General features: G+C 42.7%; 1 protein-coding gene across 5 annotated transcripts in view; it reads left to right on the forward strand.

Annotated features, from left to right (window-relative positions):
• Positions 1 to 23,659, forward strand: part of LOC137323113 (dachshund homolog 1-like) — a 427,393-nt gene that overhangs the window by 375,999 nt on the left and 27,735 nt on the right. For all 5 annotated transcript variants that reach the window (XM_067986551.1, XM_067986553.1, XM_067986549.1 and 2 more), the window contains 4 exons: positions 18,617 to 18,762; positions 19,885 to 20,032; positions 20,158 to 20,301; positions 20,598 to 20,666. In XM_067986551.1, the coding sequence (XP_067842652.1) occupies positions 18,617 to 18,762; positions 19,885 to 20,032; positions 20,158 to 20,301; positions 20,598 to 20,666 (507 nt within the window). The remainder of the gene's footprint in view (positions 1 to 18,616; positions 18,763 to 19,884; positions 20,033 to 20,157; positions 20,302 to 20,597; positions 20,667 to 23,659) is intronic.

The raw sequence follows: 23,659 nt of genomic DNA on the forward strand, positions 1-23,659 counted from the left end.
GTTCATTTATTTCTCATTGTCCAGCTCTCCCTATGTCTCTTCTCTGAGATTTTTCTTTACATGAGGGACATTATATAAATGTAAGTTGTTGCTGTGTTGATATCACTGCCTCACTGATTAACCAGCTTTTAATTTACTATGTGACCACACAACAGCCAAAATCATTGTTTTAAAACCAAAATACCTCACTATAGCACCCGCCATAAAGAAAATGTCTCGGAGTGCTGGACCAGGTAGAAAATAAAAGTTGATGCACATCAGGAGAAAACATTGTAAAGAAGAATTTATAATGGAGTGAAGGCATGGCCAAAGAGAACAACAACTTAGGTTTATATAGTGCCTTTAATGTAGAAAAATGTTCTAAGGTGCTTCACAGAGGCGTCATCATCCAAAAATGTTACTGAGTCAAAGAAGGAGACATCAGAAGGGGTGATTTAAAAGTTTGATCAAAGAGTTAGGATTTAAGAGGGGTCTTAAAAGAGGAAAGGGAGATGGAGAAGTGGAGAAGTTCAGGGAGGGAGTTCCAAAGCTTAGGCCGAGATAGCTAAAAGGTTTAAAGGCAGGGAGTGGGGTGGTAAGGTGAAGACATTTTCAACGAGACTTCCAAAGGGTTGAGGCTTCATGTCTTAAAGAATAGTTAATGATAGTGGAGCAGACCTGGTGGAAAATGAGCAGTAATCCTGTGTCAGTGGAGCAGAGGGAACGTGCAGAGGTGTAGGGATGGAGGAGTTTACTCAGGTAGATATTTTGAGGCGATGGATGGAGTTGGAAATGAGAATGAGGATCTTCAATCAATTCACTGGTGTGTAGGGGATCAGTAGAGCTAAAGGCACAAGTGATGAATGTGGGTTGTGGGGTTCTGAAAAAGTTTGATTTGTCGAGAGTGTAAACCCCTCAGGATTTTGTTGAAGAAATTGAACCTTGCAGTGAAGAAATTGTGTATTAACATTTCAGCTGTGGTAAGGGAGAGGTAGTGATATAGACAGGCAGTGTTCCAAAGGTGAAGGAATGTGGACTTGGCAAAAAAACAGATGTGGAATAAAAAGCTCAGCTTGAGGTTGGACTAGATGCCAAGGTCCCAGAGTTCTGAATGTAGCCTGACATGGCAATTGAGAAGGTTGACTGAGTCAGGCCAGAATCACGTTGGTGCTCCAAAGAGGCTAGTTTTTGTTTTGCTGAGGGAAATTTTTACTCACCCGACACTTGACCTTGGACAGGTAGCTGGAGAGCTTAACAACATTATTTGGTGGATTGTTTGGTGGACTTGGAAAGTTAGTGTCATTGCAGAATCTGACTTTGTGTTTGTATGTAATATTGCTGAAGGTTAGCATATAAATGATTAAGAGTTGGGGACTGAGGATGGAGGTCTGGGCACACCAAAGGTGACCATCCAGGCATGGGAGGAGGAACCGTTAGAAGAGATGTAATGATTGTGTTGCACCTGACATGAATGCTAAGGAGATGGACTGTGGTGGAGTAGAACAGAGTGCCTAATGTGGCAAAGGCTGCAGAGAGATTTAATGGAGGCAGTGATCACAATCGCATGTATAAGGTCACAATAGGCATATTATTAGATGAACATTTGTAAAATACGATGTGAGCACAGGGTAAACACACTGAATCCGATGTGTAAATATAGGGTTTAAGTTCAAAAATCTAAAAGGAGATATATCGCTAGAAACTACAAAGGCAACTGTCCTGGAAATATTTGATACTAAAGTTACAATATGTTAATAATCCCAGAATAAGAAATCAGCTGCTGAGATGCAAACTGCACCAAGTCCCCCTGTTCCCTGACGCTGGGAATGCTCAGCGAGAAGTAAAGGTGCAAATTTGCCCTTGGAGTACTCCGAGATATTGACATGCTGTCCGATGGATTGTCAACTCACCTTTTAAGGTTTGTACCCTCCAACTCACTGCTCCTAAAGAAAATGACTTTGATCTTCTGCTTTGGAGAGGAAACACATCAATTATTTACACTCCAGTATGACATTTTGAAAGAGCTAGTATTTTACGAGTGCTGCGTTTACCGATTGGGAGCCCAGGGAAACAACCTGTAAAGGAGTCCAGCTTTTTTTTTTGCTGTGTGGAGGCCAAATGTAAAGCTTCACAAAACGACTGCGGTCTGACAAAGCTGCAAGTACTTTCAAATACGAATGTGAGACAATAAGTAAGCTTTTTCCCTACAAGATCATGGCTGATCTGTACCTCAACTCCATCTACCCACTTTTGCTCCATATCCCTTGATATCCTTACCTAACAAAAATCTATCGATCGCAGCATTCAAAGTTTCAATTTACCCCAGCATCCACAGCCTTTTGGGGGAGGAGCTTCCAGATTTCCATTACCCTTTCTGTAAAAAATTGCTTCCTGATTTCACTCTTAAATGGCCTCGTGCCAATTTCAAAATTATGGCCTCTTGTTCTGGATTCCCCCACCAAAGGAAATAGTTCCTCTGTATCTACCCAATTGAATCCTTTTATCACCTTGATTAGATTACCCCACCCCCCCCCCCAACCTTCTAAACTCAAAAGAATACAAATGAAGTTGATGCAACCCGCCCTCATATATTAACCCTTTAAACCCTGGTATCATTCTGGTGAATCTACGTTGTACTTTCTCCAAGGCCAATGTATGCTTCCTGACGTAGAGTGCCCAAAATTGAACACAGTACTCCAGATGGGAGCTGACCAAGGCTCAACTACAACTTCCTCACTTTTGCAGTCCACCCCCTTGAGACTGTAACCTATAAAACAGCACTTTGCAACAATTTCTATTTTGCTCCTTGTACGTCTGTTAACATACAAAAAATTGGTTCACTTTTCATTTGTCGTTTTATTTAAGAGCAGTTAAGCTGGTGATGGCTTCTTTTCTGGCTACAGGAGCATGAGAGTAGCAATTAGATAATCTCTCTCTGTTACTCCGATAGATTACACTCATTCTGGAGCCAGCCCTATAATATAATACATTCAAGGACTGCCGTTGACAGCAGGCCCATGACAGTCCATAATATAAAGTACTTGACCTAGAGGGATTGGATGGCATTGAAGATCCATATTTTTGTAGATTTTGTGAGTTGCCACCAGGTTTCCACTTACAACTAAACCCAAGGAACTGGATTCCATCTCTTGTAGATGTGAGAATCAGGGGTAACTAGGCTCCAATGAGCCTTGGAGAGCAGTAAATACAGATCCTGGGTCTCCATTTGAGTGCCGCTACCCTGGGGCTCCTAATTAGAAGATAGAAGTGTCTTTAGACGAGGTGGTATACATATCTCTGGAGACTTTTCATTCCATGGCCTCCAGCAGCAGCAAAGCTAAGTATCTGCTGGTGGAGCACTTGTCGTTGGGTGGGCAGGTGGGCGGAGCTCTCAGCTTGCTCATACAGGTCAGCAGCGTGACTTTAACATTATGTCCAGGAGTGTTCCATAGGAAATGATCTTTTGGGGAAGGTCCAAAGTCAAAATAGGAGATTCACAAAGGAGTTGCACTGGGGCAAGATCGCGCATACCCAAAACAAATTTGACACAACAGCACCATGACATATTGGGAAACCGCTTCCATTGGAAGAGATCCTGCAATATTGATGGAATATTAGAGTTGTACCCATCATCCGGATCGGAATGTTTCCCCCTCAGGAAAACCACTGCATTTTATAGGAAATTAGAGAAAGAATTCCGGAGAAGTCTTCCAGTAAATTGGGTGAGTCGCAAATCATGCCTCCTGACCTCTGTGCCCGATTGTCTAATCTGTTATCCTGTCAAGTGAAGCTCTGTACTAGAAGCACCAATTCATAAAATTTACCCTGTAATCCTCCTTTGGCTTGCTGGCTCTGTGGGAAAGCTGCCATATTTGGTAAGTTCACTAGATTGCCTCGGATAAGGGCCGATTTTAACTGGGGTGGGGGGGGGGGAGGAGAGTGTGTTTGGGGCAGGCAGGAAACCCTCCCCCGCTTGGAGCTCTGCATAAGTCCCAGACCATTTTCACTCCAGGGCCTTATTTGAATAAAGCAAAACAGTCCCCACGAGTGACATCAGGGCCGGTAGGTGGGAAGAGAAAAGTCGGGTCGGCAATGCATGAACGCCAGGGATCCAGGGGAATGTTCTCCGGCATAAAGTTAGCATTGGGGAGTGGAGTTGGTAGCTGGGAGGGAGAGGCAAGGCCGGGACGGGGGGAGGCCCAAGGACTCCTTGTGGGGCTCAGGGGAGCACTCCCGCTCCTCCTGGCCCACCAAGATGCCACAGAAAAGTTACATTTTTGAACTTACCATGGCCTCTTCTGGCCACTCTGCGACTCCCGTCATGGTTCGGCTGTCGGGGTTGGCCCTGTGCAAGCCTCCCAAATCCAGAAGTTAAAATGCCTTTGTGGTGCCAATGACATAATTGGGCTGTGATTTTCCAATGTAAATTAGGCCCTGCTGCGTGACCCCCTCCCCCACTATCTTAACCCCCCACCCCGACTCCCCCACCTATCACGCATGCACCACTTCCGCAGGCAGGGATTTAAAATCTACCCCGTCGATTTTTTGGGGGGCTATAAGGAGGGTCAGAAAATACATTAAATTTACAGCACATAAAGAGGCCACTTGACCCACTGGTCTACGCCAGTGTTTATGCTCCACACGAGCCTCCTCCCACCTTACTTCATCTCATCCTATCAGCATATCTTTCTATTCCTAAATGAAATAAGCTCCCCTCAGTGTCAATCTAAGACGCTCCACAGGTAAAATCCACCGGCCAACGTTGACTTCATTTCTCCATATTATAATTTATTGGGGAATTTGTCAGGGACACACCTGGAGCACTTGCTAATTTTCAGTAACTGGCTTTACCTCAAACCTGGCCAATGAGCTATTTAAGAGGTCGGTACCAGCCATAGTATATCTAGGGGTTCTGCTGTTCAGTGAAATAAGCCTCTGATATTTAGGGTGGAAAAATAAGAAAATACACATACACATACACACACACACACACACACACATACACACACAAAAGGTACATTAGCGAAAATTTGACTTTTTTTAATGGACAGCATGCATATAATTAAAACACACGCTGTAGCTAAAATGTGCTTCTTACTTTCAATGAGTGCTGTATCATTTTAACTGACATTAGCTGCCAATTTATACATTTATTTTGGGCTGCTAAGAAATCAAAATTGAACCTCGAAAAATTACAATGTAGTAAAAAGAAAGATGGAATGAGCTTTCATCTAGCTCATTACAACCGAGGCTTTCAAGTAAGGCCAGTGCTAGACTGGCTCTTATCCACTTCAAATGTGAAGTGGTTGAATCCAAAAATTAATGTTGCTGCTCATTAGCAACCACGATTGGTTTCTTTCAACAAAGTTGTGCTTTCACAAACCGCTATCAAAATAATTCAGTAGAAATCCTTAAAATGTGTTTAATTTCTCTTTAACCTTTTAACACATTTGTGCCTTGTAACCAAAATATGGATTGAGTACAGAATGGAGAACACAGGCTGAATACAAAACCCACAAACAGGCCAAGGAAGGACTGAGACCACAGGCTTAACATAATACCCACAAACAGGCTAAGTACAGCACTGCAAACACAATCGCTGGTACCAGTCCAATATTTATACAGGTGATCACAGTCATATGAATGGAAAGCTGTGCTCCAGAATCTATATTTGGATTATTTCATAGAATTACTGTGTAATATTATTTCCCCTCTAATGCATAGATTTCTGCTGGGTTACAGTTAAAAGAGGCAAGCTTGCTTCTCTTACACAGGCCTCAAGGGACCTCTCTTTTCCGTTTCTGTCTTTTTCTATTTTTCTCTTCCTCTCTTCGCAGCTCAATGCACTTCTAGGATTTATCAGGAGATTTTAACTTTCTGCGCCCAGTGGAAATAGGGTCGTAGCGGAGTTAAGATCATAGAGATAGACTTGCCGCTTCATTCCCGCTCAGGCTGGAGTAAGGAACCTTAATGGTTTCCAGATTGGGCTGGAAAACAGCTGGAGGAGAGGCAGAGAACTGATGCAGCAGCAGAATTATAAAACCTGCTGCTGCTTAACGGGGCTATTGCAGCATTAGAGGAAGCAGGAAATCTGGGCAAAAGAATAGCAGTTAAGGGCCAAAAGAAGAGCAGCCAACATCAGAAACTCTGGATGTTCTCCCAACAGGGATACGGAGCAGGAGAGATGGTTTGTTTGGGACCCACCAAGCATGTCGCATGCACTCCGTGGGGGAAAGTCACTGTGGCAGTGAATGACACCTCTTAAACCCCGAGGACTCCTTTGCAGTGCAAAAATAAGTTTAATGACCTCACCAGATCAGGAAAGGCAAGCTACCTGCTTCCCCTGACCTTTCTTTGCAGAGGTTGGGCAGCAAAGGCTCTGCAGAAATCAACCCATTGCTCTGGAGCCTGCAAACTCAGATCTCTGGGAACCTGTTCTAAAAAGAAGGAATAGTGAATGAGGATCACACTCACCTAGAGGCATTAAGGACCATTTCAGAGAACCTGAGACAAAAAGCAGAGGTCACAATGTAGACCAATGCCATCTTGCGTTCCAATATCCTAGCTAAGTGGCATAACCAGCATTTACACCAATGCTCTGGGGGTTCAGCTGGCCTCCCACCTGATTGACATTTTGAGGGGAGGAGAACCCCTGTGGAATTTCAGGGCCACAAGGTCGTTTGTTCCGAAGCATTTCTGCTCTTTGCTTGGTTTTTGTGTTTGAGAGGATGGCTGGAGGAGGATTTGCAATGGGACACAGAGCCCTCCTTACTGAACTGTTGCCTCCTTAAGCCTACCGCTTCTGCGGTGTGATCTGTAGGCACTGTGGAAGGGCACCTCCAAGTTGGTCATCTTTTTACAACCTTATCCTGAGTGTCTCTATCATTTCACCTCTTCCTCTTGCTCTTGTTCTGCCTCCATCTTAAGGATATATAAAAGACAAGGCTGAAGCGTTTGCAACCATCTTCAGCCAGAAGTGCCGAGTAGATGATCCATCTCCAGTGGCTGGAGTCGTACCTAGCACAAAGGAAGATGGTAGTGGTTGTTGGAGGCCAATCATCTCAGCCCCAGGACATTGCTGCAGGAGTTCCTCAGGGCAGTGTCCTAGGCCGAACCATCTTCAGCTGCTTCATCAATGACCTTCCCTCCATCATACGGTCAGAAATGGGGATGTTCGCTGATGATTGCACAGTGTTCAGTTCCATTCGCAACCCCTCAGGTAATGAAGCAGTCCGAGCCCGCATGCAGCAAGACCTGGACAACATCCAGGCTTGGGCTGATAAGTGGCAAGTAACATTCACGCCAGACAAGTGCCAGGCAATGACCATATCCAATAAGAGAGAGTCTAACCACCTCCCCTTGACATTCAACAGCATTACCATTGCCGAATCCCCCACCATCAACATCCTGGGGGTCACCATTGACCTGAAACTTAACTGCACCAGCCACATAAATACTGTGGCTACGAGAGCAGGTCAGAGGCTGGGTTTTCTGCGGCGAGTGACTCACCTCCTGACTCCCCAAAGTCTTTCCACCATCTACAAGGCACAAGTCAGGAGTGTGATGGAATACTCTCTACTTGCCTGGATGAGTGCAGCTCCAACAACACTCAAGAAGTTTGAAACCATCCGGGACAAAGCAGCCCATTTGATTGGCACCCCATCCACCACGCTAAACATTCACTCCCTTCACCACCGGCGCAGTGGCTGCAGTGTGTACCATCCACAGGATGCACTGCAGCAACTCGCCAATGCTTCTTCGACAGCACCTCCCAAACCTGCGACCTCTACCACCTAGAAGGACAAGGGCAGCAGGCACATGGGAACAACACCACCTGCACGTTCCCCTCCAAGTCACTCACCATCCTGAATTGGAAATATATCGCCGTTCCTTCATCGTCGCTGGGTCAAAATCCTGGAACTCCCTACCTAACAGCATTGTGGGAGAATCTTCACCACACGGACTGCAGTGGTTCAAGAAGGCAGCTCACCACCACCTTCTCGAGGGCAATTAGGGATGGACAATAAATGTGGCCTTGCCCGCGATGCCCACATCCCATGAACGAATAAAAAAAATATATGTGGGAATAGCCATAGTCAACTCGATGGCGAGGGCCCCCTGAAAGAAGGGCGGATTGAAAAAGATTTCCCTCGTTATAATTATAGCATAAATGGCAGAATTTCCAGGCAACAGGTTCCATCCTCATTATCCTATCATTTGCACCATGTGGGGGAAAGGCCTATCTTCTGTCAGCAGCAATTGCACTGTAATTTAGTGTGTATCTTAGGATGAGTGTAAGCCTGATGGGTAACATAAACTCCAAATTTCAACCTCCTCTGCCAAAACTATCCCCCAAAAACTCATGCAATTTTGGGCCCAGTCTCTCTGAGTGGGACTAGCTGGATACCTCTTGCATAGAGCAGGCCCGGACTCGATGGGCCGAATGGCCTCCTTCCGTGCTGTAACCTTTCTATGATTCTATATCTGTACCTCCTCACTGATGCTGCAGTTATGGTGTAAGTGCAGCTTGAGACAAGAGTCAAAACCAGCTTGTTGATCGATTGGTCGCTTCATACTGATGCTAAACGTACACCCTTATATTTTGTATGTAGTCTCGTCACTAGTTTGTTTCAGTTGTAACTGTATTGGGTTCCTGATGTGGGAACTGAATAGCAAAGTGGTTTACCACATTGCAATTTCATTATGGTGCCTGAGTTTAAATCCATTCCAAGCCGTTTAGGTGAATAGTTTCTCTACCAGTTGCAACAACGCAGATTAAGGGCCAATATGATAGAAATGTTTAAAATTATGAAAGAATGGGGCAGGGTAGATAGAAGCAGACTGTTTCCAGTAGTTGAGGGGTCTAGACGAAGGGAGCACAGATACAAGATTAAATATAAGAGATGTAGAACAGAGAACAAGAGAAACTTTTTTACACAGAGAGGTGTGAGGCTGTGGAATTCATGTGTCGGGTTAGTGGTTGAAGCAGAAACTATGTCAATATTTAACATTAGATTGGCTAGGTGGTTGAAGGAAAAGGTTTTAAAGGGATATGGGAACAGGGCGGTTAAATGTGATTAGGACTATTTGTTCATTTGGAGAGTAAATGCTGACACGGACTGGTTGGGCCAAATGGCCTGTTTCCGTGTTGTAACTTCTATATATTGCTATGTCAGCGAAATGGGTTTACGAAAGCTCAATCTCAATTGGTGCAAGTCCATAGTACAAAACTACCCATAATCCTGCACTAAATTGTCAATCACACTCAAAATTAAAGAAGCTACAAACATAGTGGGGGATCTAGAAGTTTTGTACAGGTGCAGTTGATGGTGCTTTTCTGGGGTTGTAGTTAACCCACATTTTGGGATTTTTAATCTTTTTTTATCATGAAAAGGATTTGGAACATCTAATGTTGAAGTGTTGTGTTTTAAAACAAAGTGAATTTACATAGGTTTAAAAAAAAGCCACACGCCTCAGGCATTGAAGATCTGTATTAAAACTAGAAGAGCCTGTTTGTGGAATGTTATGGCTTACAGTCTACTTCAGATGGAGATAATAAGAAACAATTGACTCATTCCAGACTATTAAACCACAATGGGCCCTATTCATTTTGAGAATTGCAGGAGATGGTGTCTTGAGACCCATACCCCAAGGAAGGTGATGAGGTAGCCAGGTTTATTGACTGGCCTATTAGCGAATCACGGAGTGGTGAAGAAATTAGAGGGACAGCCCTCCCATTTGCTGGGAGCACAGAGAGAAGAAGGACAAAGGGGCAGAGGGGTAGAGAGTCAGCCAACTAGGTATGGGGTGGAAGCCTGGCCTAGTGAGGGCAAACTCACTTATCTCAAGCCCTCAGCCGATCAGAATTAGAAGGCCGATCAGGAAAGGGTAAATACGTCCATTAATAGGGATGGTGTGGGCTTTATTATTTTTCTTGTTTTCTAGGAAGGCTTTGTAGTTACTTCAATCAAGGTGAGCTTTGATTACACGTGTTACTCGATATGTTAACTTGTCTATATTTCTTTAGCTTAACGTTTCACACCTGGCCTTGTCTCACTGAGTGTTTCAGTTTACCGTTGCAAAGATTGGAGAAGTGCATATGAAGGCATGGGCAAAAGACACAATATCCAGTTCATATCATACAGGTGGTCCTATTGTTACACCCCTGAGATACACTATCGTATAATTAGATATTGGGCAGTATGGGCACACTCCTGAACGTAAGACGGTCAGGCCACATACAGGAGTGACCAGCACCGTTGTATTTGAGAAAATATCTAAGGCGGATCCGAAACTTGTAACAGGCAGACTCCACAATTTCACTCTGCCTTTAGTTTGTCCTGCTCCTCATCTGCAAGTGCTTGATGTTGATACTTGGTGTAAATAGTGAGAAAACTTTTCCATTCCAAAACATGGACAACCCCTCTTCTTGATCAGCAGAAATATATTCCTCAGCCAAAGAAATGGAAAGAAAAAGTGATATTCAAAGCCATGATATCTCAATAGTCTCCATTTGATATCAAGTACCAAACAAAATGACAGGCAGCATGTTTGCATTTCTTTGCAATCAAAAGACCATTATCCCTTGGATGTGGTGGCATGAAAAGAACAGTTTGCTGCTACTTTCCTGCCTTTTCACACATCAATCCTTCAGACAACAGGCATGTCTTGTGAGGAACAGTGGTTATAACACGTACAACAAATGAACGCCTACAGAGAGACGCCTCTTATGAAGATCAATACCATTCCCAATGTTCATTGCACTTAATGATGTAAATTGAAATCAGTGATTTATTGATAGGTTCCATGTATTTTTATTTCCAATGGCAGTGCTTGTAGATCTGGTGACAAAAACAACAAATAGATACCAGCAATTCAATGGACTGACATTCACAAGCTGATCCAATGGGTTGGGGGAGGGGGAGGGGGGGTGTGGAGTCTTTGAATTGATTAAACTGAAACTTTCCACCCACAGGCACTGTCAAAGGCAGTAAATAGTGTTTTTTTTGTTAATGAAGGCGCATTGGTACAGCTGGGATTGTTTAATATTTTACGAGTCTTACGTTGCTTTGCTCTGAATGATCTCAGTTGAGGATTTATGAAACATGTTTTTTTGGGGGGTTTTTTTGCAGCCCATCTGTGATTTCCTATCTTTTGCGGCCTTGAGAATATGTTTAAATTTATTAAGGAGAAGCAAAAGCTCATTATTTCAAAGTAGCGCCAAAGTGACACCATGAATTGGTTATTAATGGAAAGGCACTGCCATAGGGCGGTTGGAATTTAATGATATCCTCCAAGAAAATATGAGGGTGTCACTTTCTGAAAAGTCATGCTAAATGTCAGCTTTTAAAGTCACGTCGCTAATTTTCTGCTATGGCACAGTAATGCTTTCTTTCGCATTTAAGAAACACGGACCACTGCATTTTGCCGATTATCCCCTCACCTTCTCGAGCACTGCAAATGTGCTTGCACAGCCTGTCATTTAATCTCTAAATGTAGTGAATGGAAAAATAACATATCTCTTTCACACTAGCTGAGATGGTTTGTATGCCCCCTCTGAGATGTTCTGCCTGTCCACATGCAAATATATCGTCTCCCCATATGCTCTCTGTTAGAATCTGGTAGGCATTTTTAAACAGTGTCTCAAGACTGGCTTGATTTTTTCAGCCATTATCAGTCTTTTCTGCTCGTGTTACCCAGCATTGGTACTTGATGACCTTCTGTCTCAAAGGAAAATTTAATCTATTTGTTGCTTTCTTTTTATTTATTCTGTTGATGAATTTTTGTTTTTTTGCTCGTTATGGTGAATGATGGCAGCGCTAGGGAATGAAACGTTTTTATTTTGATTAAAAGGAGAGAAAGGAACAGTGAAGCTTGATCAGGACAATATGAGTTGAGGCTGAGATTATTTTACATTTTTTATTTGGCACTGTAATTGGATAGAATCACGAAGAAGTGTATTATTGACATTGTTTGCTCGTTGATCTGTGTTGTAAATTCTGCTTGTATCATTTAGCAAGGCTGACTTAATCGCTTTTGTTGCAATTTGAAATGGACAAATACACAACACACACTTTGAAAAATGTGTTAATCAAACAGTCACAACTGTACCATTAAATGATGCTGTAAATTTGTAACTTGCTACGCTTGAAGATGTAGTCCCTGGAAGGGCAGAAGAAACCGCAATAAAATTCATGTTCCACTTTGCCTTCACAGTTTGAGGATGGTATTGGTATGGTGACACTTTGGCATCACCGTGTTATAATGAACCGATTCCACAAATACCCTGAAGTAAGAAATGGGTCTACAGGCGTGCCAGCAGAGAACCAAACACATTGCCCGCTTTGCACCAACGCACTTGGTTCTGCATGGTTCCGTGCAGAATCCACCAAGAGTTGGTCAGGTTTCTTGGATGTAGGCGACAGCAGCATAGAACAGTGATAGACTGACCTCCTGCATTCCATTGCCCTGGTTATTGGGCTGTACAATGATTCATTCTGCTGTAGACTGCAAAAAATGGTCACCGTGGATTTCATTTCCGATGGGAGACGGTAACCATCATCAGAGATGAATGGCATCGTAATTTAACAATTTTTGACAACATGACAATCTTAGGAAGCAAGGCAAGAGGGCCGTTTAAAGAATTGTTCAATGGTTCTACGGAATCATCAAATTACATTCCGTAGCAGAGATTCTGAAAGGGCTGCATGCTCTGTAAACCGAAAATGACATACTTAAAGGGTTAACAGCAGCTCAAAGAAGTGCCATAGTTAATCGCATTCACTAACTATCCAGAAGTACAATAGCTGAGAGCTGCCCAGCTATATGGGGATAGTAACGCATCGCACAGTAGACACTGGAATCCCAGAGCCTTCCAGTACAAAGGTACTAACCACAGCATTGTGACACGGATATTTCCAGTGCCTCACAATGGTTTACTATGCGCTCGCAGCGACAGATTTTTCATTGTCATTTGCTGAAGTTTATACATTGAGTCATTCTTTCTTTGACTGCCCCTTTTAACAGTAAACCTCACAATGAGAGTGGAGACAATTAATCCGAAGGTTATTTATCAATGCCAAGAACTGTCAGGGGCCCCTGTTGTAACCAGAGAAAAAGCAATTTCACATTATGGCATTTCATTCTGAATACATTGTATTTACAGCTCTCCATTTTTTTTTTGCAGCCTGTTATCAGGTGAAAGAGTTGCGGCTGAAATGTTGTTTGTGACACAGGTGACCTGTTAGAATTTGATATGTATTTACTGCAGAGCACCCGGGGGCTGTCACATCTGTTGTTGGCAGAAGCGATGGAAAAAAAATAACCTGGAAATGAGGCGTTTGATTTTTTCTGGTTCCTACACTCGAGCATCTGTTGCTATAATTAAGTGGCACTCAATAATTGCAAACTGATGGTCAAATAAACATTCACACAACTCACTGGATTGCCAGCATAGAATCTTCTGTTCTTAAAGCAATGAGGGGAACAAATAAACTCACTTCTGCCGAAATGGAAGGAGAACTTTTTTTTTTCGATGGCAGCTGCTTGAATTTAATAATTAACTTTCCCAGAAGATTGAAATGTTTGTATAATTAATCGCTAACTTAAAATTGTAAGAGAAGTTAGCGCTGACAAAAATGGACTGACTGTCAATTCAAGACACCTCAGTTTTATTTTAACCAGGGTTTTAAACAATAAACTGTTGCAGTTCTGCCTTAAATTGCCCACCTATTAAACAATTCACCCTCAATTGAGAACGTGTAAAGAGCAAGAGGTGGAGGGAAACCAACTGTTTAAAGCAGAGAGCAGCTATTCACCGTACATTTCAAAGGTGAAAATAGCATTTCAATTTATAAATTTTTTATATCAGATCTATATACTGAATCTTCAGGCAAGATAGGATTACTTGTTCATTAACTGTGAAGACTCTATACACACCCATAAAAACAATTCCACCATGTAAGTGATTCCTGTTAGTATTCAGCACTGTCAGTGGTGGTAAGATGAATGAGAATGGAAAAATAATTACAATCAAAGTCCTCATTATTCTGCACAAATGGGTGTACAACAAATGAATCCGTTTTTTTAAAAAAAACAATTGTCAGGTAAACAGAGTACCTCTCTACATGCCCGAGACTGACAGGCTAATCAGTAATTTCAGTCGCACTAACTGGGACATGGCGACGTCTCACAATCTTCCACGTCATCGTAAGGCTGCTGACCTCACGAGATCTGTTAACACAGGTGAAGAAATAAACTTTTACAAAGTGTATATTTATGAAGTGCAGCAATAGAAAATCAGTAATATAGAGGAAATGCAACCCAAGTACCTCAGTTAACCAAACCTCATAGCAACAGGCTGCAATGGTGGAAGGTGATTAAAATATCAAATCTATGTAATGAAAACTAGCTCAAATAATATATTAAATATAACATGAATATTATATATATATATATACATCAAAATATATATATTAATCAAAATATAAATTTGTTTTAATGTTCTCAACGGCACATTATTTTCTTTTGGCTCTTAAAGGGATGCAGTCTCACCCATTAAATCCCATATCAGTCAATGACTGATATTCTAGTACTGGTAACTAAATGCTTAGAGTGTATGTGCAGATGCTGGGATTATCTCCAATGTTTTCACTCAATCTGCTGTAGAAATACATGGAATAAATAGTATAAACTAATTAACATGGCACCAGCTGTTGCCACTGTTTGGCAGGCATCTGTAGATCGGGAGCCGCTGTATTTTTTCTGTGTAATTTGGTTTGCAGCGTAAGTAGGTCCTAATGTTGCAGGCTTTAGAATGTAACTTAAGAACCAGTTGGCTTTGTGCAGACTGTTACCTTGTGGACGTGTGTGTGTGTATAGTCAGTTATTATTGGTGACGGAGCAGATGGTAGATGTACAACTGTGAAAACTGATAGATGGGATATGATGTCATTACTTAGTCTTTCCGGAGGAATAGATTTTCTTTTTTTAAAGGAAAAGATATTTGACCTCTGAGTTGTGGCCCGAGCTAATCTTAATTTTTAATTCTGAACTCCTTTGACATGTTGTTCATGATTTAAAATGTGTTGCTTGTACCCTTTCGTGTCACAGTTTAACCTCTGTGTATTGGAGTTTTTTTTATGTATTGCTTAAAAAGGAAATTTACAGAGATTTTCTTTCTGGTGTTCAGTATATAGTGTGTTTAGTTTCCCTTGTTCTACTTTTATGATATTTTTGATTTGATTCAAACCCATTGTCTGGACAAATGTAAGGAATCTTACAACACCAGGTTATAGTCCAACAAATTTATTTTAAAATCACAAGCTTTCGGAGATTATCCCCTTCTTCAGATGAATGAGTCAATTGTCTGGAGATTAAATTAATGTAAAGCTAAAAACAAATCATTTGAATGAAGCCTGGTGTGTTTCTTACCTGATACGTAAAAAGGACTGAGGAAAGATAAATTAAATGTATGCATAGATTAGAATATATTCCTTGGAAAGATTAAACTGCAATAGAGGGCTAAAGTTTTCATTGTAAAATTGAGCAATTCTTTATAGGAACTATGTTATATACTGTTTATATCCATTCTAGAATATCAGAAATCAGTATATTTCTCTTAGTTCTTGTCTAGTTTGAGAATTATGATTGCAAAAAAAGCAAATAGTCGCTAAAGGTATTCCCAGCTACAAATTGTGTGAGTACTCGTAACAAAATGTGTAGTAGCAGCATGCTTTTTTAAAAGTCAAAAATTAGATTACCTTGAGCAGACATTACCGTTTTGAGCTGAAAGAAAGAAGCATCAACATTTTGTCCAAGGTGGTTAAGAATAGATCCGTAGTATTCTAGACTTGAACTTATGTGCCAGAACTTGTGACATGCTGTGTGGGAGAAGATAAAATATTAATACAAGGTAAATGAGTGCTCGCTGAGCTGATCGTGCCATATGGCCCTGGTAGTGGAAGCAAGACCCTGGCCAACCTTAGCTTGCCATATGGTGTGGGTGGAAAAGAAGAGGTAGAGCTTGGACCAAGCTAAGCTCGCCATATGGGCTGGGCGGAGTAGTCCATGAGTTGGTTGCTGCAAACACATCTGCACACTGATGCTTCTCAAACAGAATGTGCACAAACATATAAATAATAGAAACCTTAAAAATAAAAAAACATAAGCTGATTGTTCTGATTAAAGTAGGCGAGCCAGTTTTTCGTCTCCAAAATGACGATGCCCACATAAAAGATGAATAATCAAAGTGAGCTGGAATCTGTTAAAGGGTAACATCAATCATTTATAGTACTGACATTTTCACATTGCATTTAACACATGGTATACAAGAACACTTTACAATAGTATGCTAAAGATAGACAAAAGAACTTGTTTCATTAATTATTGTATATAAGTATTAATAATATATTGTCAATTTTGGACGGAAATATAACTTTGCTTTGAGCTCATATATACCTTATTTATGACTTATTTATTATAAATGAATACAGTTCTTATTCTTCCTTCTCTGTGCTCTGTTAATTTATGTTTCTTCTGACGGGAAAGGCTTGAAATGTGCATGTGGTTCTCCTTTTAGTTTAAAAAAAACAACTCCTCACTTCCATGATAAAAACATGAGCATATTTAAGAAACAGGAAATCAGCAATAAGTCCCAACAAATATGACATAAATTCCACACAAGTGGGAGCTGCGAAGGTGCTTCTATAATAAAAGCTGCATGCCTGCAGAGTTCCAAGGTTATTTGCAATGTGTGAAGAAATTTTTTTTAAAAGGCTGAACGGCTCTGAAAAACTGCAGCCGTTCTGACAAGGTTATGGCAGGAGTACACTGGATCGGCTAGAATCAAAACCAAGACATGGACACACTAGGTCTCGACCTTGCAGCGAACTTTTTGGAATGGCCTAATTGGGGTGAAGCCTCAGCAGCTCCTTCCAAGGCCATCGTCATAAGGTGGAGGGGGGTTGGCAGGCTGGGGCTGGAGCTGAGGCCAGGGGCCCCGTCATCAGGAGTCCCCACAATTTCATTGCTCAAAGTGATCCGGTATATTTTTTTTATTCGTTCATGGGATGTGGGCGTCGCTGGCGAGGCCGGCATTTATTGCCCATCCCTAATTGCCCTTGAGAAGGTGGTGGTGAGCCGCCTTCTTGAACCGCTGCAGTCCGTGTGGTGAAGGTTCTCCCACAGTGCTGTTAGGAAGGGAGTTCCAGGATTTTGACCCAGTGACGATGAAGGAACGGCGATATATTTCCAAGTTAGGATGGTGTGTGACTTGGAGGGGAACGTGCAGGTGGTGTTGTTCCCATGCGCCTGCTGCCCTTGTCCTTCTAGGTGGTAGAGGTCGCGGGTTTGGGAGGTGCTGTCGAAGAAGCCTTGGCGAGTTGGTCAGCACAGGTGCGTCTGGCGAGACCAGGCATATCGACTGACCCAGCAGTGTATGTGAGGACCACCTAAAAGTTCAGGCTGGGATTGTGGCCTGTGCCCCTTGACAACTTGCCATCAATTCTTAAAAACTTTTAAAGCTGCCCTCATACAAAGGAGGAGGCAAGTATTCCTTATTTCTGGGGTGCCTTGACAACCCTCCCCTTCCTCCTCCTCCTCCCTCCCCACCAAAGGCTTTGTACCTCCAGCTTATATGGCGTGTGCCACTCGCTATTAGCAGGCAAATTATGGAACCTCTGAAATGAGTGCCATTTGTCTTATCATACAGAATATCACTAGTTCGATTGCTTTATCTGTTTGATTTGCTGTTTAGTATGTTCTTCACCAAAAATTGTCAGTGTTGATTAAGAAATATTCTTTAGATGCATTGGACTGATCTCAACTTCAACTTTGGACCAAACTCAGGTCAGGCTCATGGAACATCGGAATCCATACCACATGTTATACAGCTGAGCCCAGATTGGCCCTTTTTTTTGTTCCTTCTGATCATCTTACAGCAGGTCCAGCTCTTTTCTTGAAAAGTTGGGTTAAAACATATTCCAGCACCAACTTCAACAAACAGCAAGTGTGCTTTTATGGATTGGGACAGGATTTTGCGAGTTTTGCCCTGAAGCTAAGTAGAGTGCTCCAGTTGCACCTTAAGCTGGATCCAAAGCTCTGGTCAAAAACAAGCAAAACTAATTCAGTGATGTTTTGATGACAGCTAAGATTGATATATGAACTAATTGACCTCTAGATTGGGCATCCTTTTATCAATTGTACTACCAGGCCAGTCTCTCCATGCACCTCTTAAGAGCATCCTTTAACTAAAAGGTTTGGGAATTTTTCCATAAGTAAAAGTCATTCCATTCCACTCTTACAGTATTGGCAGTCACATATCAGTTGTCTTCTGTTGCTTTCATATTGATTGATGTATAAATTCTTTAAACTCAGAGGGGTGTCATTTAGCTATTTAGTTGCTACTGCTTTTGTTGTGTTTAATGAGTGACTATTGGATTCTGGAGAAAAGCCTCCGAAAGCTTGTGATTTTCAAATAAAACTGTTGGACTATAACCTGGTGTTGTAAGAGTCCTTACATTTACAACACACCAGTCAGCAAAATTGATCTCTGTCGAAAACAAAAAACTTTGATTGTTTTGGAAATCGTTGCAATTGAACAAAATAAACAAACATTTATTATTTCTGTTGTGCACAGATGAGGTCCCAATCTCAACTCCAACCGCAAGAGACTGTTTTGAGAAGCTTTCCCTGGCTGGGCAGCATCTACCACCAGGCTTTCCAACACCTCTCCTCTTCCCTGATGGACTTTCTTCCATAGAAACTCTTCTGACGAATATCCAGGTAAGCGTCGCAACAGCTGACAGCTATAGATATACTCTGGATGTTGTGGTGCAGCTGTCATCAGTGAGCAGCATGATTGATACACAGTCAACTGCAATGCAAAGTGGGCAAAAACAAGGCGAGCAGTGTAATACAATAACTATGCCCAAAAACAAGGCCAATCGCTGATCAGGTTATTCATGAATGACGGTCAGAGTGGGTATGGTCAGCCATGAATATGTAGATATTTTTCTTATCAGTACAATATGCCACTGAGTCATACAAATCAAATTGGTAACAGGTTCAATTCCTGGTCTCCTCTTATCCTTTTGCTATCATGGTGGGGGAGGATGGGATTCAGGAGGGCCACAATTGGCTTCAATGTTTTCTGAACAGTGAAGGGGAGAAATCAAGCCAGTTTCCCATTCCTGATCACTATCCAGGAAATCCTGCTGGAAATTAGTTGCGTGTGGACATCGGGAGAAGAAGATTGGGTTCGGCTGTGAGGTTACTAAACACATTGTCCTATAGCCCAATGACCCTCTCTGCCTAGCCTGATGCATGGCGAATCGACAATTGAGTGAGGTACTGGAAGGCATGGAACTTGCACCCAGCATCGGTGACTACTTTCAGGAGAGAAAGGGGGATTAAAAACTAGCGGAGAATGGGGCAGAATATTGATGATATTGCATTTCATATATAAGCAGTGGCTATTAGAACTTGATATGATGGTGGCAAAGTGTCTGCTGTGAATCCAGTACCGGACATGAAATGAAGTATCACACAGATAAATACCAATTCAGGGCTTCCTAATGTTCAATGTTCCCTAACATTTCAAAACTGTGGAAAACATTGTTACAAAAATATTTCCACTCATCCTCCTTAATTAATAGTCTTTTGAAACCAAGACAACCAAATTGGTATTGAATTCAAGTTAAATTTTATAGAGTGGATTCAAGCCTACTAGGAAACAGAGTAAAACTGCCAGAGCTAATTTCTCTTGTTGCTCCTAACTGCTGTCAGTACAAGGAGACCATCATTGAGTCTCCTTGTGTTGGTCTTAAACCTAGGTTTCCAGCATAGGCATTTTGAATGATTCGCTAAAGGCGTTTTGTTGTTCTCTGATTTGTTTGGTGTGAACAGGGGCTGCTGAAGGTTGCCATAGACAATGCCAGGGCCCAGGAAAAGCAGGTGCAACTTGAGAAGACAGAGTTAAAGATGGAGCTGTTCAGGGAGCGGGAGATGAGGGAAAGCTTGGAGAAGCAGTTAGCTGTGGAGCAAAAAAACAGAGGTGAGTGATGAGAAGACAGAAACATTTGCATCTGCTCCTGATAGAGAGAAAAGCAATAAAAATGAAAACAGCATGGTCTTCCTGCAAAAAATTACTCGTAACCTGTCACTGTGTTCTTCTTCCAGCAATAATTCAGAAACGGTTAAAGAAAGAAAAGAAGGCAAAGAGGAAATTGCAGGAAGCACTTGAATTCGAGACCAAGCGACGAGAACAAGCAGAGCAGGCATTAAAACAAGCTGCCTCTGCAGACAATCTCAGGGTCCTGAATGGTAAGAGCATTGAAAATGACCTGTGAGTGAACTTCCTGAAATGATGTGGGCTCTTGACGGTTAGCAATGTGCAGTAAATGTTATTTCTACTGAGCTCCATTCACTTTGTATTCAGATTGTTAAGCAGACTGATTAAAACATTGATAGCAGGAGAAAAAAAAAAGCAGTATAATTCACTGGGTTAAAAAAAAATTGCCTGGCCCCTGTCTCAACGTGAAATAAATGCTGAAAACATATTTTGTACAAGTACCCAAATTGAAAAGTGAAATCAGTACTCTGATCTTCCCCATTGTTAGATTCGGTGACCCAAGAGGTGGAAGCTGACCGCAGCACTGGACGAACAGATGCTGAAAGGACAATACAAGGTACTTGACAGCAATGACTATAAATCTAGTTCCTGCGCTATACATTTTGCTTAGCTTCAGTTTGTTATTCAACCATGCAGGTTTCCAGCTGGGCCACATCAAAACGAGCTACGGCAAGGTCGATCTTAGTCTGCATGTTTACTCACACTCTGCACATTGATCCAGATTTTAAAAACTTCCAGGCGCTAAATTGGGCTGTGCAGCGCCCATTGTTTTGGCGCTACATGGCCTCTCCAACATTCAAGATGGCGCCTTGGACGCGCACTCACGTTTCCAGCGTGACGTGCGCCGGACGCCATCTTGGTAAAGGAGTTAGCGCAGGCGCAAATACCGAACGCCGGAAGCATGTAAAGTAAGGAGACAATGGATACAGTCAGTGTGCAATGCTGATTTAAAGTGATACGTCCCAAAATGGTGTCTAACGCTCAACTCAATGCACAGTCTAAACCCTGACCATCTGAACATGTCTTAGAGTGCCTGGAGGACCCCCACCAGTGCTATTTAAAGGGACCATGCAGGATTTCCAGGTTAGTGGCTGGATTATTGCTTCTGGCTGCCAATACATTTGTAATTGTTCTTGAAGGTCTCCCATACATGAATATTAGGAGACATAGCCTAACATTTAGAGCCAGGACGTGCAGGAGTGAAGTTAGGAAACGCTTCTACACGCAAAGGGTGGTAGAAGTTCGGAATTCTCTTCTGCAAATGGCAGTTGATGCTAGCTCAATTGTAAATTCTAAATCTGAGATTGGTAGATTTCTGTGAACCAAGGGTATTAAGAGATATGGGGCTAAGGTGGGTATATGGAGTTAGGTCACAGGTCCACCATGATCTCAGTGAATGGCGGAACAGGCTCGAGGGGCTAAATGCCACTGATATGCGCCACCTTCTCCTGCAAGAAAGCGGGACGTGTGTCTGGGTGATGTGCCTGTCATGGTTGAATAGCTGCCAGTGTGTGTGGCCTGTGAGTTGTGCGTGGGCGGCTTGAAACAGTGGTAGTGTGTAAGGGTGAGAGGAAGCATCTGATTGGAAGAATTGAATACTGATGGAAAGAGTTTGTCGTTATGTGGGTGATGGGGGGGTGTAGTGTGTGGAGCAGTGGATGGGGCTAGTGGTGCAGTTGGTAGGAGATACCATTGACAATTGACCGCTCGTGTCAAAACATTGAACTTCTTCCTGCACTGCATCCATGTTCATGATGCCGTGCGCCTGGCATTGACTTCGTCCCCCGCTGCCTCCCACTGCCTTTTGGGTATATGTCTGGAGGGCCTCTTGCCCCCCGCCCCCCCCCACTCCTGTGGATATAGGATGTCCCTCCTTCTGTCCAACTCTTGCACCAAGGCCTCTAGTGCATCAGCAGAGAACCTTGGTGCATGCACTCTCGCAGATCTGGTACCAACTCAGATCGGCAAATTGGTGAGGTCTGGCATGCAGATTGGAGGATGTGGGATTTAGTGGTGCGCAACCTCTATTCAATGTTTTAACATAACTCATCAATTTTTAAACATAGGGATGGGTGCTGCATCTGTGTTTTGCATGTGCGATGTCTGATCTCCGTTCAGACTCCGTGCAGACAGCAGACTGTTATTTTCAGCAAGTAACAGGTATCAGCTATTTAAGAGATTTTTAAGTGGCAGCCTACCTTTAAGAGATTGGGACTCCCCCTGCTGGTGGAAAGTGTGAATTGCAGTGAATGCTCATGTCAACACTGATTCGGAACGCTGCTTGAAGATAAGTCCTCGGGCTTCACAAAAGTATCGTCCTGCCTGCGCAGGGGCCATTGGGCATGGGGTAAAAGCGGATCGCGCTACCCCTGCCCTATAATAGGCCCTCTCCAATTTTTTTCCCCCCTTTTTTAAGGTCACCCAACTCTTTGATATTAGAATTAGGAATGTTAGTTATATTCAACGTAAAACCTGACCTGTTTAGCGAAGTCAGATTATAGAGTCCACGATATAAGCAAATCTCAACAAGGTGCCTGTAATAAGGCCTAATCAATGTATGTGATTGTAATTTGGTGACTTTGATTGCCTCAAAAGATTTTGTGTCCCCTTAGCCTGCATGATCACCTCTGACCTATCTCATGGTTCGATGCTTGGCCCCCTCCACGTTATTTACAGGCCAACCCTTGATACTGTTATTCAGAAGCATGAGGGCAGCTTTCACACATATGCTGAAGACGCTCAGCTCTACATCGCCGCCACCTCCTCCATCAACCCTATAGCTGTTGTCGCCGGCTGCCTATCTGACACTGCATGCAACAAATTTCCTCCGATTTAACGCTGGCAAAACTGAAGCCATGCTCTTCAGGTCCCACAAACAGTTGCATGCCTCTGATCTTGACTGCATCTTCCTACCTCAGGGTTAGGCCAGATGTGCTGCTTGACCCCTAAGCTCATCTGCAACCTACACATGTGTTGTTTGCTTCCATAACAGTGTCCGCCTCCACCTCTCTCCTCCTCTGCAGGTGGAACGCTAATCTATACTTTTATCCCCTCGCGGTTGAACTTCTCCAATGCTCTCCTTGCCGGCCATTCAGCATCTACCATTTATAAACAAGTCATCCAGAAGGCCATGGCCTGTGTCCTTACTGGAAAATCGGGAGCACTGAAACTCAGGCATCTGGCGTCTGTGCTCAATTTGGCGATGTATGCTCTCATCGAGGAGCACAGCCTCAGATAATTTACACTGTTTGCACAGGCAAACTTTCAGTTGACTAGTTTATTGACTTTTTTTTGTTCAATCGACTCATTTGCTTTGAATTTTTAGATGTAATGGAGGAGGGTGTTTCATTCGTACTTTGGTTTCCCCCGGCCCAGTTTGAAAACCGGTGGCTGAACGGCATGGTCAGATTGGGGTAGATTTTCATCTTCACCGCCCGATTGGTAATCTGGCAGGATGGAACAGCTGCCCTATATAGAACCCGACTGATTTTCATTCCAGTAATTCACCCACCAAATTACTGGCTAGATGGCGAAGACTAAAATCTACCT

Source organism: Heptranchias perlo, chromosome 6 (assembly GCF_035084215.1).
Source record: "Heptranchias perlo isolate sHepPer1 chromosome 6, sHepPer1.hap1, whole genome shotgun sequence".
In the NCBI taxonomy this organism is placed as follows: Eukaryota; Metazoa; Chordata; class Chondrichthyes; order Hexanchiformes; family Hexanchidae; genus Heptranchias; species Heptranchias perlo.